The sequence below is a fragment of the Somniosus microcephalus genome, chromosome 10 (assembly GCF_052327205.1).
Source record: "Somniosus microcephalus isolate GS21.2 chromosome 10, FLI_Smic_1.0, whole genome shotgun sequence".
NCBI classification, from domain to species: Eukaryota; Metazoa; Chordata; class Chondrichthyes; order Squaliformes; family Somniosidae; genus Somniosus; species Somniosus microcephalus.
The window spans coordinates 236,356,405-236,374,519 of NC_140996.1; the positions used below are offsets into that span (position 1 = coordinate 236,356,405).

General features: G+C 58.7%; 1 protein-coding gene across 7 annotated transcripts in view; it reads left to right on the plus strand.

Annotated features, from left to right (window-relative positions):
• Positions 1–18,115, plus strand: part of fhip1b (FHF complex subunit HOOK interacting protein 1B) — a 335,260-nt gene that overhangs the window by 278,721 nt on the left and 38,424 nt on the right. For 6 of the 7 annotated variants that reach the window (XM_085999838.1, XM_085999839.1, XM_085999841.1 and 3 more), the window contains 2 exons: positions 853–939; positions 2,935–3,102. In XM_085999838.1, coding sequence (XP_085855964.1) covers positions 853–939; positions 2,935–3,102 — 255 coding nt within the window. The remainder of the gene's footprint in view (positions 1–852; positions 940–2,934; positions 3,103–18,115) is intronic. The other variant, XM_085999840.1, reaches the window with a different exon arrangement.

Genomic DNA, 18,115 nt, shown 5'->3' on the forward strand with positions numbered 1-18,115 from the left:
AAATTATGATGAACCTTTTTAAAACACTGGTTCGGCCTCAACTGGAGTATTGTGTCCAATTCTGGGCACCGCACTTTAGGAAGGATGTGAAGGCCTTAGAGAGGGTGCAGAAAAGATTTACGACAATGATTCCAGGGATGAGGGACTTCAGTTACGTGGATAGACTGGAGAAGCTGGGGTTGTTCTCCTTGGAGCAGAGAAGATTGAGAGGAGATTTGATAGAGGTGTTCAAAATCATGAGGGGTCTGGACAGAGTAGATAGAGAGAAACTGTTCCCATTGGCGGAAGGGTCGAGAACCAGAGGACACAGATTTAAGGTGATTGGCAGAAGAACCAAAGGCGACATGAGGAAAAACTTTTTTACGCAGCGAGTGGTTGTGATCTGGAATGCGCTGCCTGAAGGGGGGGAGGAGCCAGACTCAATCACGGCTTTCAAAAGGGAGTTGGAGAAGCACCTGAAGGAAAAAAATTGCAGGGCTACAGGGAAAGGGCGGGGGAGTGGGACTAGCTGAAGTGCTCTTGCAGAGAGCCGGCACGGGCTCGACAGGCCGAATGGTCTCCATCTATGCTGTAATCATTCTATGATTCCATGAACAGATTAACTGGTCATTTATCTTATTTACTGTTTGTGGGATCTTGCTGTGCTCAGTGTTGGCTGCCGCGTCTCCCTACGTTCCAGGAGTAATCTGTTGGCTGTGAAGTGTTTTGGGCAATGTCCTGATGTCGTGAAAGGCGCGGTATAACTGGGAGTCCTTTAAATATCTTTGATTGATGGGCAGAGTCTCACGGATTGTACCCAGACCCTGGGGCTCTTGTCTTGTTTACCCAGTGTTTGGTTTCTGCTTTTTCCAGGTAGCCCATCCTCTCGTCCGGAACCAGCTGGTGGATTATGTTCACAACGGGTTCTTGGTGCCCGTCATGGGGCCCGCACTCCATAAGGTAAGCCTGATACCGGCCTCCTGCACCATGCGCAGTCCCGCTCGCCCACAAGCCTGCCCTTGCCCACCTGCACCGGCTCTCTGTCCGCACCCCCACTGAATTCCTCCTTAGTTAGAGATCCCTTCACGGCCTCATGTTCCCGCCTCCGTCTCCCCTAACTCTCCAGCCCGCGGCTTCTTGGGCATCTCCTCCTGCTTCCTAGCCCCCACATCACCACCAGAATATTTGGACACTCCAGCCCTGCCGTCCTATTCATGCTGCACCCCACGGCCGGCCAGCTGCCTCTAGGCTCGCGACTGGCACCCGCAGCTCGCCGGAAATAAACAAGGCATGGCTCAGTGGGCAGCACTCTCGCCTTTGAGTCGGAAGATCGTGGGTTCAAGTCCCACTCCAGAGACTTGAGCACAACATCTAGGCTGACATTCCCAGTGCACTACTGAGGGAGCGCCGCACTGTCGGAGGGGCAGTACTGAGGGAGCGCTGCACTGTCGGTGGGGCAGTACTGAGGGAGCGCCGCACTGTCGGCGGGGCAGTACTGAGGGAGCGCCGCACTGTCGGAGGGGCAGTACTGAGGGAGCGCTGCACTGTCAGTGGGGCAGTACTGAGGGAGCGCCGCACTGTCGGCGGGGCAGTGCTGAGGGAGCGCCAAACTGGGAGAGTCAGTACTGAGGGAGTGCCGCACTGTCGGAGGGGCAGTACTGAGGGAGCGTCGCACTGTCGGAGGAGCAGTACTGAGGGAGCGCCACACTGTCGGAGGGGCAGTACTGAGGGAGTGCCACACTGTCGGAGGGGCAGTACTGAGGGAGCGCCGCACTGTCGGAGGGGCAGTACTGAGGGAGCGCTGCACTGTCTGAGGGGCAGTACTGAGGGAGCGCCGCACTGTCGGAGGGGCAGTACTGAGGGAGCGCCGCACTGTCGGAGGGGCAGTACTGAGGGAGCGCTGCACTGTCGGAGGGGCAGTACTGAGGGAGCGCCGCACTGTCGGAGGGGCAGTACTGAGGGAGCGCTGCGCTGTCGGAGGGGCAATACTGAGGGAGCACCGCACTGTCGGAGGGGCAGTACTGAAGGAGCGCTGCACTGTCGGCGGGGCAGTGCTGAGGGAGCGCCGCACTGTCGGAGGGGCAGTACTGAGGGAGTGCCGCACTGTCGGAGGAGCAGTACTGAGGGAGCGCCGCACTGTCGGAGAGTCAGTACTGAGGGAGCGCTGCACTGTCGGAGGGGCAGTACTGAGGGAGCGCCGCACTGTCGGAGGGGCAGTACTGAGGGAGCGCTGCACTGTCGGAGGGGCAGTACTGAGGGAGCGCTGCACTGTCGGAGGGGCAGTACTGAGGGAGCGCTGCACTGTCGGAGGAGCAGTACTGAGGGAGCGCCGCACTGTCGGAGGGGCAGTGCTGAGGGAGTGCCGCACTGTCGGAGGGGCGGTACTGATCGAGCGCCGCACTGTCGGAGGTCCCGTCTTTGAATGAGACGTTAAACCGAGGCCCCATCTGCTCTCTCAGGTGGACGTAAAAGATCCCAGGGTGCTATTGGAAGAAGAGCAGGGGAGTTCTCCCCAGTGTCCTGACCAATATTTATCCTTAAACCAACATCACTAAAAAACAGATTATCTGGTCATTCTAACATTGCTGTTTGTGGGATCTTGCTGTGTGCAAATTGGCTGCCGCGTTTCCTACATTACAACAGTGACTACACTTCCGAAGTAGTTCACAGGCTGTAAAGCGCTTTGGGACATCCTGGGGATGTGAAAGGCGCTATAGAAATGCAAGTTCTCTCTTTCTTAAAAGAGGCGGTGGACCAATTTCGCGTGGCTGCTGCGCCGGAATCACCCGCCAGAATCTGGCGCGATCCCACGGCCAGGCCGCCGAGTCTGGCCCACCCTGCGTCACGGAGTCTGCTTTGTGTCAGTATAGGTGTACCAGGCGGAATAGCCGCAGTAAACTTTTAGTTGCGAGAGGCCTGTCTGGGCTGACTGTGTGCTCGCTCTGATCTCTGCAGACGTCCATTGAGGAGATGATAGCCAGCACGGCCTACCTGGACCTCTTCCTACGCAGCATCACCGAGGTGGCACTTCTCAAAACCTTCCTGCGTTTCATTGTCCTGCACAAGCACGAGAACATCACCATCCTCGACACTTTGATCAGCCGCATTAGCAGCAACTCCAGGGTGAGTCTCCAACTGGCCGCACCACCACAGTTTAGTATCTCCTCGCCTGCAGCCATCGTGTGTGGATCACTCCTCGCTGCCTCACCCCAACACCCATCCACCAAGCCTGGGCCTAGACACTGAGCGTCAGCTGGCTATGGCAGGTGTCAGCTGTGGCTCAGTGGGTAGCACTTTCACCTCTTGTGTGTCAGGTCCCACTCCAGAGACTCGATCCCATAATCTAGGCTGACACTCGCAGTGCACTACTGAGGGAGCGCTGCTATATCAGAGGGGCAGTACTGAGGGAGTGCTGCACTGTCGGAGGGGCAGTACTGAGGGGGTGCTGCACTGTTGGAGGGACAGTACTGAGGGAGCGCTGCTATATGAGAGGGGCAGTACTGAGGGAGTGCTGCACTGTTTCAGGGGCAGTACTGAGGGAGCGCCGCACTGTCAGAGGGGCAGTACTGAGGGAGCGCCACACTGTCGGAGGGGCAGTACTGAGGGAGCTCTGCACTGTCAGAGGGGCAGTACTGAGGGAGCTCTGCACTGTCGGAGGGGCAGTACTGAGGAAGCTCTGCACTGTCAGAAGGGCAGTACTGAGAGAGTGCTGCACTGTCGGAGGGGCAGTACTGAGGGAGTGCTGCACTGTCAGAGGGGCAGTACTGAGGGAGCTCTGCACTGTCGGAGGGGCAGTACTGAGGGAGCTTTTCCCTGTCGGAGGGGCGGTACTGAGGGAGCGTTTCCCTGTCGGAGGGGCAGTACTGAGGGAGCGCCGCACTGTTGGAGGGGCAGTACTGAGGGAGCTCTGCACTGTTGGAGGGGCAGTACTGAGGGAGCACTGCACTGTCGGAGGGGCAGTACCGAGGGAGCGCTGCACTGTCGGAGGGGCAGTACTGAGGGAGCGCCGCACTGTCGGAGGGGAAGTACTGAGGGAGCGCCGCACTGTCGGAGGGGCAGTACTGAGGGAGCGCCGCACTGTTGGAGGGGCAGTACTGAGGGAGCACTGCACTGTCGGAGGGGCAGTACCGAGGGAGCGCTGCACTGTCGGAGGGGCAGTACTGAGGGAGTGCCGCACTGTCGGAGGGGCAGTACTGAGGGAGCACCGCACTGTCGGAGGGGCAGTTCTGAGGGAGTGCAGCACTGTCGGAGGGGCAGTACTGAGGGAGCGCCGCACTGTCGGAGGGTCAGTACTGAGGGAGCACTGTACTGTCGGTTCAGATGAGACGTTAAACCGAGGTCCCATCTGCTCCCTCAAGTGGGCGTAAAAGTTCCCACGGCCACTATTTCGAAGAAGAGCAGGGGAGTTCTTCCCGGTGTCCTGGGGCCAATATTTATCCCTCAACCAACATCACTAAAACAAATTATCTGGTCATTCTCACATTGTTGTTTGTGGGATCTTGCCGTGCGCAAATTGGCTGCCACGTTTCCTACATTACAACAATGACTACACTTCAAAAAGTACTTCATTGGCTGTAAAGTGCCTTGGGACGTCCTGAGGTCGTGAAAGGCGCTGTGGAAATACAAGTCTTTTTATTCAACTGTGGGAAAACACCATGGACAATCTCAATTGTGTCCTCACCCTGTTTCAAATGATGAATTTCCTGTGTTGCACCTTTACAGTTGAATGGTAGCTATGACAGGGCCATGGGGTTTTATTTTAAAAATGGAAACTGTGACTGCTGTTCACGGATCCTTTTCTTGTTTTAATCTGCGATTGGGCAGATGCATGGCAGATGCAGTATAATGTGGATAAATGCAAGGTTATCCACTTTGGTGGCAAAAACAGGAAGGCAGATTATTATCTGAACGGCAGTAGATTGGGAGAAGGGGAAGTGCAAAGAGACCTGGGTGTCCTTGTGCACCAGTCGCTGAAGGTAAGCATGCAGGTGCAACAGGCGGTTAAGAAGGCAAATGGTATGTTGGCCTTCATAGCGAGAGGATTCAAGTACAGGAGCAAGGATGTCTTGCTGCAGTTGTACAGGGCCTTGGTGAGACCACATCTTGAGTATTGTGTGCAGTTTTGGTCGCCTTATCTGAGGAAGGATGTTCTTGCCATGGAGGGAGTGCAGCGAAGATTCACCAGGCTGATACCTGGGATGGCAGGAATGACGTATGAGGAGAGATTGGGACGATTGGGCTTGTACTCGCTGGAGTTTAGAAGAATGAGAGGGGATCTCATTGAAACTTATGAAATTCTAACAGGACTAGACAGACCAGATGCAGGAAGGCTGTTCCCGATGGCGGGGGAGTCCAGAACCAGGGGTCATAGATACATAGATACATAGAAGATAGGAGCAGGAGTAGGCCATTCGGCCCTTCGAGCCTGCTCCGCCATTCAATGAGATCATGGCTGATCATCCAAATTCAGTACCCGGTCCCTGCCTTCTCCCCATATCCCTTGATCCCTTTAGCCTTAAGAAATATATCCAACTCTTTCTTGAATATACTTAATGAACTGGCCTCCACCGCCCTCTGTGTCAGAGAATTCCACAGGTTCACCACTCTCTAGGTGAAGAAATTCCTCCTCATTTCAGTCCTAAATGGCTTACCCCTTATCCTTAGACTATGACCCCTGGTTCTGGACTCCCCGGCCATCAGAAACATCCTTCCTGCATCTAGTCTGTCCAGGCCTGACAGAATTTTATACGTTTCGATGAGACCCCCTCTTAATCTTCTAAACTCCAGTGAGTATAAGCCCAATCGACCCAATCTCCCCTCATACGTCATTCCTGCCATCCCAGGTATCAGCCTGGTGAATCTTCGCTGCACTCCTTCCATGGCAAGAACGTCCTTCCTCAGGTAAGGCGACCAAAACTGCACACAATACTCAAGGTGTGGTCTCACCAAGGCCCTGTACAACTGTAGCAAGACATCCTTGTTCTTGTACTCGAACCCTCTTGCTACGAAGGCCAACATACCATTTGCCTTCTTAACCGCCTGCTGCACCTGCATGCTTACCTTCAGCGACTGGTGTACAAGAACACCCAGGTCTCTTTGCACTTCTCCTTCTCCCAATCTATCATCATTCAAATAATAATCTGCCTTCCTGTTTTTGCCACCAAAGTGGATAACCTCACATTTATCCACATTATAGTGCATTTGCCATGTTTCTGCCCAATCACCCAACCTGTCCAAATCGTGCTGGAGTTTCACGACATCCTCCTCACAGCATACCCTCCCACCCAGCTTTGTGTCGTCTGCAAATTTGGAGATATTACATCCAATTCCCTCGTCCAGATCATTAATATATATTGTGAACAGCTGGGGTCCTAGGACCGATCCTTGCGGTACCCCACTAGTCACTGCCTGCCACTCGGAAAACGACCCATTTATTCCAACTCTTTGCTTTCTGTCCGCCAACCAGTTCTCTATCCAAGTCAATACCTTGCCCCCAATCCCATGTGCCTTAATTTTGCACGCTAATCTCTTATGCGGGACCTTATCGAAAGCCTTCTGAAAGTCCAAATACACCACATCCACTGGTTCTCCCTTATCTATTTTACCAGTTACATCCTCAAAAAATTCCAGTCGATTAGTCAAGCATGATTTACCTTTTGTAAATCCATGTTGACTTTGTCCGATCCAGTCACTGCTTTCCAAGTGCTCTGCTATTACATCTTTCATAATGGACTCTAGCATTTTCCCCACTACCGATGTCAAGCTTACCGGTCTATAATTCCGCGCCTTTTCTCTACCACCTTTTTTGAATGGTGGGGTAACATTAGCTACCCGCCAATCCATGGGTACCGTTCCAGAGTCTATTGAGTTCTGGAAGATGACCAGCAATGCATCTACTATTTCTAGGGCCACTTCCTTAAGTACCCTAGGATGTAGATTATCAGGCCCTGGGGATTTATCGGCCTTCAGTCCCATCAATTTTCCTAACACCATTTCCCTACAAATACTGATTTCTTTCAGTTCCACCCTTTCATCAGACCCTATGTTCCCCGGCATCTCTGGGAGGTTATTTGTGTCCTCCTTTGTGAAGACAGAACCAAAATATGTATTTAGTTGGTCTGCCATTTCTTTGTTCCCCATTATAAATTCCCCCAATTCTGACTGCAAGGGACCTACGCTTGACTTCACCAATCTTTTTCTCTTCACATATCTATAAAAGCTTTTACAGTCAGTTTTTATGTTCTCTGCAAGCTTACTCTCATATTCTATTTTCCCTTTCTTAATTAATCCCTTTGTCCTCCTTTGTTGAATCCTAAACTGCTCCCAATCCTCAGGATTATTGCTTTTTCTGGCCAATTTATATGCCCTCTCCTTGGACCTTATGCTATCCCTAATTTCCCTTGTTAGCCACGGTTGGGTCACCTTTTTTGTTTTATTTTTATGCCAAACTGGTATGAACAAATTCTGTAGTTCATCCATTCGGTCTTTGAATGTTTGCCATTGCCTATCCACCGTCAACCCTTTGAGTGCCATTCCCCAATCAATCCTACCCAACTCGCTCCTCAGACCATCATAGTTTCCTTTATTTAAATTGAGGACCCTAGTCTCCGAGTCAACTACTTCATTCTCCATCTTAATGAAGAATTCGATCATATTATGATCGCTCCGACCCAAGGGGCCTCTTACAACAAGATTGCTAATTAATCCTTTCTCGTTACATAATACCCAGTCTAAGATGGCCTGATCTCTGGTTGGTTCCTCGACATATTGGTCCAGGAAACCATCCCGTAAACACTCCAGGAATTCCTCCTCCACAGTATTGTTACTCATTTGGTTGGCCCAATCTATATGTAGATTAAAGTCACCCATGATGACTGCTGTGCCCTTATTGCACGCTTCTTTAATTTCTCTTTGAATGCCATCCCCAACCTCCGCCTTACTGTTTGGAGGTCTATAAACCACTCCCACTAACGGTTTTTTCCCCTTAGTATTTCTCAATTCTACCCATACAGATTCCACCTCATCAGAGCTAATATCCTTCATTACAATTGTGTTAATCCCTTCTTTAACCAGTAATGCTGCCCCACCTCCCTTTCCTTTTTGCCTATCTTTCCTGAATATCGAATACCCCTGGATGTTGAGTTCCCAGTCCTGGCCTTCCTTGAGCCACGTTTCCGTAATCCCAGCCAAATCGTATTTGTTTACTTCTATTTGCGCAGCCAATTCATCCTCCTTATTACAAATGCTCCTTGCATTAAGACACAAAGCGTTCAGGCTTGTTTTTTTAACACTCTTAGACCTATTAGAATTATTATTTACTGTGGCCATGTTTGATTTAAACCGTTGATTTCTCTGACTGCCACTTTTGTTTTTCTCCTTCCTATCTTTTGCTTTTATCCTTGTTTCCCTTTCCTCTGTCTCCCTGCTCAGGTTCCCAACCCCCTGCCATTTTAGTTTAAACCCTCCCCCACAGCACTAGCAAACACTCCCCCTAGGACATTGGTTCCAGCCCTGCCCAGGTGCAAACCGTCCAGTTTGAACTGGTCCCACCTCCCCCAGAACCGGTTCCAATGTCCCAGGAACTTGAATCCCTCCCCCTGGCACCATTCCTCTGGCCACGTACGTATTCATCTGAAGTATCCTTCTATTTCTACTCTGACTAGCACGTGGCACTGGTAGCAATCCTGAGATTACTACCTTTGAGGTCCTGTTTTTTAATTTATCTCCTAACTCCCTATACTCCGCTTTTAGGACCTCATCCCGCTTTTTACCTATATCGTTGGTGCCTATATGCACCACGACAACTGGCTCTTCACCCTCCCCTTCCAAGATGTTCTGGAGTCGCTCGGAGACATCCTTAACCCTTGCACCAGGGAGGCAACACACCATCCTGGAGTCTCGTTTGCGGCCGCAGAAATGCCTATCTATTCCCCTTACAATTGAATCCCCTATTACTATAGCTCTACCTCTCTTTTTCCTCCCATTCTGTGCAGCAGAGCCACCCCTGGTGTCAGGAAGTTGGCTGCTGCTGCCTTCCTCTGATAAGCCATCCCCCCCAACAGTACTCAAAGTGGTGTATCTGTTGGAGAGGGGGATGGCCACAGGGGACCCCTGCACTACCTGCCTGCACCTAGTACTCTGCCTGTTGGTCACCCATTCCCTTTCTTCTTGTCCAACCTCTACCTGCGGTGTGTCCAACTCTGTAAATGTGCTATTCACGTTGTCCTGAGCATCGTGAACGCTCCAGTATGTGTCCAATCGCAGCTCCAGCGCCGCAATGCGGTCTGTCAGTAGCTGCAGCTGGATGCACTTCCTGCACATGTAGTTGTCAGGGACACAGGAAGTGTCCCTGAGTTCCCACATATCGCAGGAGGAGCAGATCACGGGGCCGGGCTGTCCTGCCATGACTTACCCTTTAATTAATTGAATTTAAATTAAATCAATTAATCCCACTAATTACACTTCAGTTAACTGGTTTACCAACAGTCCCTGCTACACCAGAGAGACCTTAGAAACTATAAACCAGAGTTAAAGTTTAAAAAAAAAGAGATATACTCACCAACCAAATACTCACCAACCAATCACTTACCTGCTTCCTGGTGACCTCACACTTTGATTACTTTTTACCTCTCTCCCCTGCTGTTGAATTGGTACGCTGCTCCTGACTCACTGCCGCCGGTGTAACTGCCGCCGATGCTGTGTTCCCACACAGGCCCGCTCTAGTCGGGCTGCTCCTGACTCACTGCCGCCGGTGTAACTGCCGCCGATGCTGTGTTCCCACAAGGCCCGCTCTAGTCGGGCTGCTCCTGACTCACTGCCGCCGGTGTAACTGCCGCCGATGCTGTGTTCCCACACAGGCCCGCTCTAGTCGGGCTGCTCCTGACTCACTGCCGCCGGTGTAACTGCCGCCGATGCTGTGTTCCCACACAGGCCCGCTCTAGTCGGGCTGCTCCTGACTCACTGCCGCAGGTGTAACTGCCGCCGATGCTGTGTTCCCACAAGGCCCGCTCTAGTCGGGCTGCTCCTGACTCACTGCCGCCGGTGTAACTGCCGCCGATGCTGTGTTCCCACACAGGCCCGCTCTAGTCACAGTCTAAGGATAAGGGGTAAGCCATTTAGGACAGAAATAAGGAGGAATTTCTTCACCCAGAGAGTGGTGAACCTGTGGAATTCTCTACCACAGAAGGCAGTTGAGGCCAATTCATTAAATATATTCAAGAAGGAGTTAGATATATTTCTTAAGGCTAAAAGGATCAAGGGATATGGGGAAAAGGCAGGGACAGGGTACTGAATTTGGATGATCAGCCATGATCTCATTAAATGGCGGAGCAGGCTCGAGGGGCCAAATGGCCTACTCCTGCTCCTATCTTCTATGTTTCTATGTTTCTAAGGGCAAATATACATACGAACCTACCCCGGAGGCAGTGCGTGTTCATGACACAGGAATTCCCCCTGGTTTCTGCCGCATCAGCCGGCATGTTGCAGCTCGCTGGCCCACGAAGGTGGCCTACCAGACTTGGAATTCCAATAGAGTCACAAGTCAACTCCTTCACTCAGCTCTTTCGCTTTCCGCCCACCCAGTTGATAGAAATAATTGGTTGTTTTGCATCAGGCTGGTGAGAAAGAGTTTGGGGTTTTCTACAAAGACACCTGCCAGTTGTGACAGGTCTGCTTTTGGCCTTGAGCTCTCAGAAGATGAGTGGCCATGTAATATCTGGGGTTGCATTTCATTATGCCGTTGATTCACTTAGCTGAACTGGAAACTGGAGTCCTGTTTCACGGAGGTGAGCCAGAACATCACAGTCACATTAGGAACTCCCATCTTACAGTCAACTCAATCTGAGTTAAAGGACTCTTAACAACTTGGAAGTATTTTATTTTGGTTATAGGAAATGATTGCAAATGGCAATAAACATTAATTATTGCAATTCTTTTCATCAGCTGATAATTGTGTTTCTGTATAAATTTGCACATAAGAGTAAATACGTTTGCAGCTTAGCCTGAAATACATAGACACAGAGGGTCAAGTTTTATGTTGGGTGTGAGCGGGGCTGGGTGTGAGCGGGGCTGGGTGTGAGCCGGGTTGGGTGTGAGCGGGGTTGGGTGTGAGCGGGGCTGGGTGTGAGCGGGGCTGGGTGTGAGCCGGGTTGGGTGTGAGCGGGGTTGGGTGTGAGCGGGGCTGGGTGTGAGCGGGGTTGGGTGTGAGCGGGGATGGGTGTGAGCGGGGTTGGGTGTGAGCGGGGTTGGGTGTGAGCGGCGTTGGGTGTGAGCGGGGCTGGGTGTGAGCGGGGCTGGGTGTGAGCTGGGTTGGGTGTGAGCGGGGCTGGGTGTGAGCGGGGTTGGGTGTGAGCGGGGATGGGTGTGAGCGGGGTTGGGTGTGAGCGGGGTTGGGTGTGAGCGGGGTTGGGTGTGAGCGGGGCTGGGTGTGAGCGGGGTTGGGTGTGAGCGGGGTTGGGTGTGAGCGGGGCTGGGTGTGAGCGGGTTGGGTGTGAGCGGGGCTGGGTGTGAGCGGGTTGAGTGTGAGCGGGGCTGGGTGTGAGCGGGTTGGGTGTGAGCGGGGTTGAGTGTGAGCGGGGCTGGGTGTGAGCGGGTTGGGTGTGAGCGGGGTTGAGTGTGAGCGGAGTTGAGTGTGAGCGGGTTGGGTGTGAGCGGGGTTGAGTGTGAGCGGGGCTGAGTGTGAGCGGGGTTGGGTGTGAGCGGGGCTGGGTGTGAGCGGGGCTGGGTGTGAGCCGGGTTGTGTGTGAGCGGGGTTGGGTGTGAGCGAGGCTGGGTGTGAGCAGAGTTGAGTGTGAGCGGGGTTGGGTGTGAGCAGGGTTGGGTGTGAGCGGGGCTGGGTGTGAGCGGGGTTGGGTGTGAGCGGGGCTGGGTGTGAGCGGGTTGGGTGTGAGCGGGGTTGGGTGTGAGCGGGTTGGGTGTGAGCGGGGTTGAGTGTGAGCAGGGTTGAGTGTGAGCGGGGTTGAGTGTGAGCGGGGCTGAGTGTGAGCCGGGTTGGGTGTGAGCGGGGCTCGGTGTGAGGGGTTGGGTGTGAGCGGGGTTGGGTGTGACTGGGGTTGGGTGTGAGCGGGGCGGGGTGTGAGCGGGGCTGGGTGTGAGCGGGGTTGAGTGTGAGCGAGGCTGGGTGTGAGCGGGGCTGGGTGTGAGCGGGGTTGGGTGTGAGCGGGGCTGGGTGTGAGCGGGGTTGGATGTGAGCAGCGGTTGGCTGTGAGCGGGTTGGGTGTGAGCGGGGCTGGGTGTGAGCGGGGCTGGGTGTGAGCGGGGCTGGGTGTGAGCGGGGGTTCGGTGTGAGCGGGTTGGGTGTGAGCGGGGTTGGGTGTGAGTGGGGCTGGGTGTGAGCGGGCTGGGTGTGAGCGGGGTTGGGTGTGAGCGGGGTTGGGCTGGGTGTGAGCGGGGTTGGGTGTGAGCGGGGTCGGGCGGGGTGTGAGCGGGGTTGGGTGTGCAGGGTTGGGCTGGGTGTGAGCGGGGTTGGGTGTGAGCGGAGTTGGGCTGGGTGTGAGCGGGGTTGGGTGTGAGCGGGGTTGGGCTGGGTGTGAGCGGGGTTGGGTGTGAGCGGGGTTGGGCTGGGTGTGAGCGGGGTTGGGTGTGAGCGGGGTTGGGCTGGGTGTGAGGGGCTGGGTGTGAGCGGGGTTGTGCGTGAGCGGGGCTGGGTGTGAGCGGGGCTGGGTGTGAGCGGGCTGGGTGTGAGCGGGGTTGGGTGTGAGCAGGGTTGGGTGTGACCGGGGCTGGGTGTGAGCGGGGCTGGGTTCGAGCGGGGTTGGGTGTGAGCGGGGTTGGGTGTGAGCGGGGCTGGGTGTGAGCGGGGCTGGGTGTTAGTGGGGCGGGGTGGAAGCGGGGCGGGGTTTGAGCAGGGCTGTGTGTGAGCGGGTTAGGGTGTGAGCGGGGCTGGGTGTGAGCGGGGCTGGGTGTGAGCAGGGCTGGGTGTGAGCGGGGTTGGGTGTGAGCGGGGCGGGGTGTGAGCGGGTTGGGTGTGAGCGGGGCTGGGTGTGCGGGGGTTGGGTGTGAGCGGGGTTGGGTGTGAGCGGGGCGGGGTGTGAGCGGGGTTGGGTGTGAGCGGGGCGGGGTGTGAGCAGGGCTGGGTGTGAGCGGGGTTGGGCTTGGTGTGAGCGGGGCTGGGTGTGAGCGGGGCAGGGTGTGAGCGGGGTTGGGTGTGAGTGGGGCTGGGTGTGAGCGGGTTTGGGCTGGGTGTGAGCGGGTTTGGGCTGGGTGTGAGCGGGGCTGGGTGTGAGCGGGGCTGTGTGTGCACGGGGCGGGGTGTGAGCGGGGTTGGGTGTGAGCGGGGCTGGGTGTGAGCGGGGCTGGGTGTGAGCGGGGCTGGGTGTGAGCGGGGTTGGGTGTGAGCAGGGTTGGGTGTGAGCGGGGTTGGGTGTGAGCGAGGTTGGGTGTGAGCGGGGTTGGGTTGGGTGTGAGCGGGGTTGGGTGTGAGCGGGGTTGGGTGTGACCGGGGTTGGGTGTGAGCGGGGCGGGGTGTGAGCGGGGCTGGGTGTGAGCGGGGTTGAGTGTGAGCGAGGCTGGGTGTGAGCGGGGCTGGGTGTGAGCGGGGTTGGGTGTGAGCGGGGCTGGGTGTGAGCGGGGTTGGGTGTGAGCGGGTTGGGTGTGAGCGGGGTTGGGTGTGAGTGGGGCTGGGTGTGAGCGGGCTGGGTGTGAGCGGGGTTGGGTGTGAGCGGGATTGGGCTGGGTGTGAGCGGGGTTGGGTGTGAGCGGGGTCGGGCGGGGTGTGAGCGGGGTTGGGTGTGAGCAGGGTTGGGCTGGGTGTGAGCGGGGTTGGGTGTGAGCGGAGTTGGGCTGGGTGTGAGCGGGGTTGGGTGTGAGCGGGGTTGGGCTGGGTGTGAGCGGGGTTGGGTGTGAGCGGGGTTGGGCTGGGTGTGAGCGGGGTTGGGTGTGAGCGGGGTTGGGCTGGGTGTGAGTGGGGCTGGGTGTGAGCGGGGTTGTGCGTGAGCGGGGCTGGGTGTGAGCGGGGCTGGGTGTGAGCGGGCTGGGTGTGAGCGGGGTTGGGTGTGAGCAGGGTTGGGTGTGACCGGGGCTGGGTGTGAGCGGGGCTGGGTTCGAGCGGGGTTGGGTGTGAGCGGGGTTGGGTGTGAGCGGGGCTGGGTGTGAGCGGGGCTGGGTGTGAGTGGGGCGGGGTGGAAGCGGGGCGGGGTTTGAGCAGGGCTGTGTGTGAGCGGGTTAGGGTGTGAGCGGGGCTGGGTGTGAGCGGGGCTGGGTGTGAGCAGGGCTGGGTGTGAGCGGGGTTGGGTGTGAGCGGGGCGGGGTGTGAGCGGGTTGGGTGTGAGCGGGGCTGGGTGTGCGGGGGTTGGGTGTGAGCGGGGTTGGGTGTGAGCGGGGCGGGGTGTGAGCGGGGTTGGGTGTGAGCAGGGCTGGGTGTGAGCGGGGTTGGGCTTGGTGTGAGCGGGGCTGGGTGTGAGCGGGGCAGGGTGTGAGCGGGGTTGGGTGTGAGTGGGGCTGGGTGTGAGCAGGGCTGGGTGTGAGCGGGGTTGGGCTGGGTGTGAGCGGGGCTGGGTGTGAGCGGGGCTGTGTGTGAGCGGGGCGGGGTGTGAGCGGGGTTGGGTGTGAGCGGGGCTGGGTGTGAGCGGGGCTGGGTGTGAGCGGGGCTGGGTGTGAGCGGGGCTGGGTGTGAGCGGGGTTGGGTGTGAGCGGGGTTGGGTGTGAGCGAGGTTGGGTGTGAGCGGGGTTGGGTTGGGTGTGAGCGGGGTTGGGTGTGAGCGCGGCGGGTGTGAGCGGGGTTGGGTGTGAGCGGTGTTGGGTGTGAGCGGGGTTGGGTGTGAGCGGGGTCGGGCAGGGTTGGGTGTGAGCGGGGTTGGGTGTGAGCAGGGTTGGGTGTGAGCGGGGTTGGGTGTGAGCGGGGTTGGGCTGGGTGTGAGTTGGGTTGGGTGTGAGCGGGGTTGGGTTGGGTGTGAGCGGGGTTGGGTGTGAGCGGGGTCGGGCGGGGTGTGAGCGGGGTTGGGTGTGAGCGGGGTTGGGCTGGGTGTGAGCGGGGTTGGGTGTGAGCGGGGTTGGGCTGGGTGTGAGCGGTGTTGGGCTGGGTGTGAGCGCGGTTGGGTGTGACCGGGGTTGGGCTGGGTGTGAGCGGGGCTGGGTGTGAGCGGGGCGGGGTGGAAGCGGGGCGGGGTTTGAGCAGGGCTGTGTGTGAGCGGGTTTGGGTGTGAGCGGGGTTGGGTGTGAGCGGGGCTGGGTGTGCGGCGGTTGGGTGTGAGCGGGGTTGGGTGTGAGCGGGGCGGGGTGTGAGCGGGGTTGGGTGTGAGCGGGGCGGGGTGTGAGCGGGGTTGGGTGTGAGTAGGGCTGGGTGTGAGCGGGGTTGGGCTTGGTGTGAGCGGGGCTGGGTGTGAGCGGGGCGGGGTGTGAGCGGGGTTGGGTGTGAGCGGGGCTGGGTGTGAGCAGGGCTGGGTGTGAGCGGGGTTGGGCTGGGTGTGAGCGGGGCTGGGTGTGAGCGGGGCTGTGTGTGAGCGGGGCGGGGTGTGAGCGGGGCTGGGTGTGAGCGGGGCTGGGTGTGAGCGGGGCTGGGTGTGAGCGGGGCTGGGTGTGAGCGGGGTTTGGTGTGAGCGGGGTTGGGTGTGAGCGAGGTTGGGTGTGAGCGGGGTTGGGTTGGGTGTGAGCGGGGTTGGGTGTGAGCTGGGTTGGGTGTGAGCGGGGTTGGGTGTGAGCGGGGTCGGGCAGGGTTGGGTGTGAGCGGGGTTGGGTGTGAGCGGGGTTGGGTGTGAGCGGGGTTGGGTGTGAGTGGGGTTGGGTGTGAGCGGGGTTGGGCTGGGTGTGAGCGGGGTTGGGTTGGGTGTGAGCGGGGTTGGGTTGGGTGTGAGCGGGGTTGGGTGTGAGCGGGGTTGGGCTGGGTGTGAGCGGGGTTGGGTGTGAGCGGGGCTGGGCTGGGTGTGAGCGGGGTTAGGCTGGGTGTGAGCGGGGTTGGGTTGGGTGTGAGCGGGGTTGGGTTGGGTGTGAGCGGGGTTGGGTGTGAGCGAGGTCGGGCGGGGTTGGGCTGGTTGTGAGCGGGGTTTGGCTGGGTGTGAGCGGGGTTGGGTGTGAGCGGGGTTGGGCTGGGTGTGAGCGGGGTTGGGTGTGAGCGGGGTTGGGTGTGAGCGGGGTTGAGCTGGGTGTGTGCGGGGTTGGGTGTGAGCGGAGTTGGGCTGGGTGTGAGCGGGGATGGGTGTGAGCGGGGTCGGGCGGGGTTGGGTGTGAGCGGGGTTGGGCTGGGTGTGAGCGGGGTTGGGTGTGAGCGGAGTTGGGCTGGGTGTGAGCAGGGTTGGGTGTGAGCGGGGTCGGGCGGGGTGTGAGCGGGGTTGGGTGTGAGTGGGGTTGGGCTGGGTGTGAGCGGGGTTGGGTTGGGTGTGAGCGGGGTTGGGTTGGGTGTGAGCGGGGTTGGGTGTGAGCGGGGTTGGGTGTGAGCGCGGCGGGTGTGAGCGGGGTTGGGTGTGAGCGGGGTTGGGTGTGAGCGGTGTTGGGTGTGAGCGGGGTTGGGTGTGAGCGGGGTCGGGCAGGGTTGGGTGTGAGCGGGGTTGGGTGTGAGCGGGGTTGGGTGTGAGCAGGGTTGGGTGTGAGTGGGGTTGGGTGTGAGCGGGGTTGGGCTGGGTGTGAGTTGGGTTGGGTGTGAGCGGGGTTGGGTTGGGTGTGAGCGGGGTTGGGTGTGAGCGGGGTCGGGCGGGGTGTGAGCGGGGTTGGGCTGGGTGTGAGCGGGGTTGGGCTGGGTGTGAGCGGGGTTGGGTGTGAGCGGGGTTGGGCTGGGTGTGAGCGCGGTTGGGTGTGACCGGGGTTGGGCTGGGTGTGAGCGGGGCTGGGTGTGAGCGGGGCGGGGTGGAAGCGGGGCGGGGTTTGAGCAGGGCTGTGTGTGAGCGGGTTTGGGTGTGAGCGGGGCTGGGTGTGAGCAGGGCTGGGTGTGAGCGGGGTTGGGTGTGAGCGGGGCGGGGTGTGAGCGGGGCTGGGTGTGAGCGGGGCTGGGTGTGAGCGGGGCTGGGTGTGAGCGGGGTTTGGTGTGAGCGGGGTTGGGTGTGAGCGAGGTTGGGTGTGAGCGGGGTTGGGTTGGGTGTGAGCGGGTTGGGTTGGGTGTGAGCGGGGTTGGGTGTGAGCGGGGTTGGGTGTGAGCGGGGTTGGGTGTGAGCGGTGTTGGGTGTGAGCGGGGTTGGGTGTGAGCGGGGTCGGGCAGGGTTGGGTGTGAGCGGGGTTGGGTGTGAGCGGGGTTGGGTGTGAGCGGGGTTGGGTGTGAGTGGGGTTGGGTGTGAGCGGGGTTGGGCTGGGTGTGAGCGGGGTTGGGTTGGGTGTGAGCGGGGTTGGGTTGGGTGTGAGCGGGGTTGGGTGTGAGCGGGGTCGGGCGGGGTGTGAGCGGGGTTGGGCTGGGTGTGAGCGGGGTTGGGTGTGAGCGGGGCTGGGCTGGGTGTGAGCGGGGTTAGGCTGGGTGTGAGCGGGGTTGGGTTGGGTGTGAGCGGGGTTGGGTTGGGTGTAAGCGGGGTTGGGTGTGAGCGGGGTCGGGCGGGGTTGGGCTGGTTGTGAGCGGGGTTTGGCTGGGTGTGAGCGGGGTTCGGCTGGGTGTGAGCGGGGTTGGGTGTGAGCGGGGTTGGGTGTGAGCGGGGTTGAGCTGGGTGTGTGCGGGGTTGGGTGTGAGCGGAGTTGGGCTGGGTGTGAGCGGGGATGGGTGTGAGCGGGGTCGGGCGGGGTTGGGTGTGAGCGGGGTTGGGCTGGGTGTGAGCGGGGTTGGGTGTGAGCGGAGTTGGGCTGGGTGTGAGCGGGGTTGGGTGTGAGCGGGGTCGGGCGGGGTGTGAGCGGGGTTGGGTGTGAGTGGGGTTGGGCTGGGTGTGAGCGGGGTTGGGTGTGAGCGGGGTTGGGTTGGGTGTGAGCGGGGTTGGGTTGGGTGTGAGCGGGGTTGGGTGTGAGCGGGGTTGGGTGTGAGCGCGGCGGGTGTGAGCGGGGTTGGGTGTGAGCGGGGTTGGGTGTGAGCGGTGTTGGGTGTGAGCGGGGTTGGGTGTGAGCGGGGTCGGGCAGGGTTGGGTGTGAGCGGGGTTGGGTGTGAGCGGGGTTGGGTGTGAGCAGGGTTGGGTGTGAGTGGGGTTGGGTGTGAGCGGGGTTGGGCTGGGTGTGAGTTGGGTTGGGTGTGAGCGGGGTTGGGTTGGGTGTGAGCGGGGTTGGGTGTGAGCGGGGTCGGGCGGGGTGTGAGCGGGGTCGG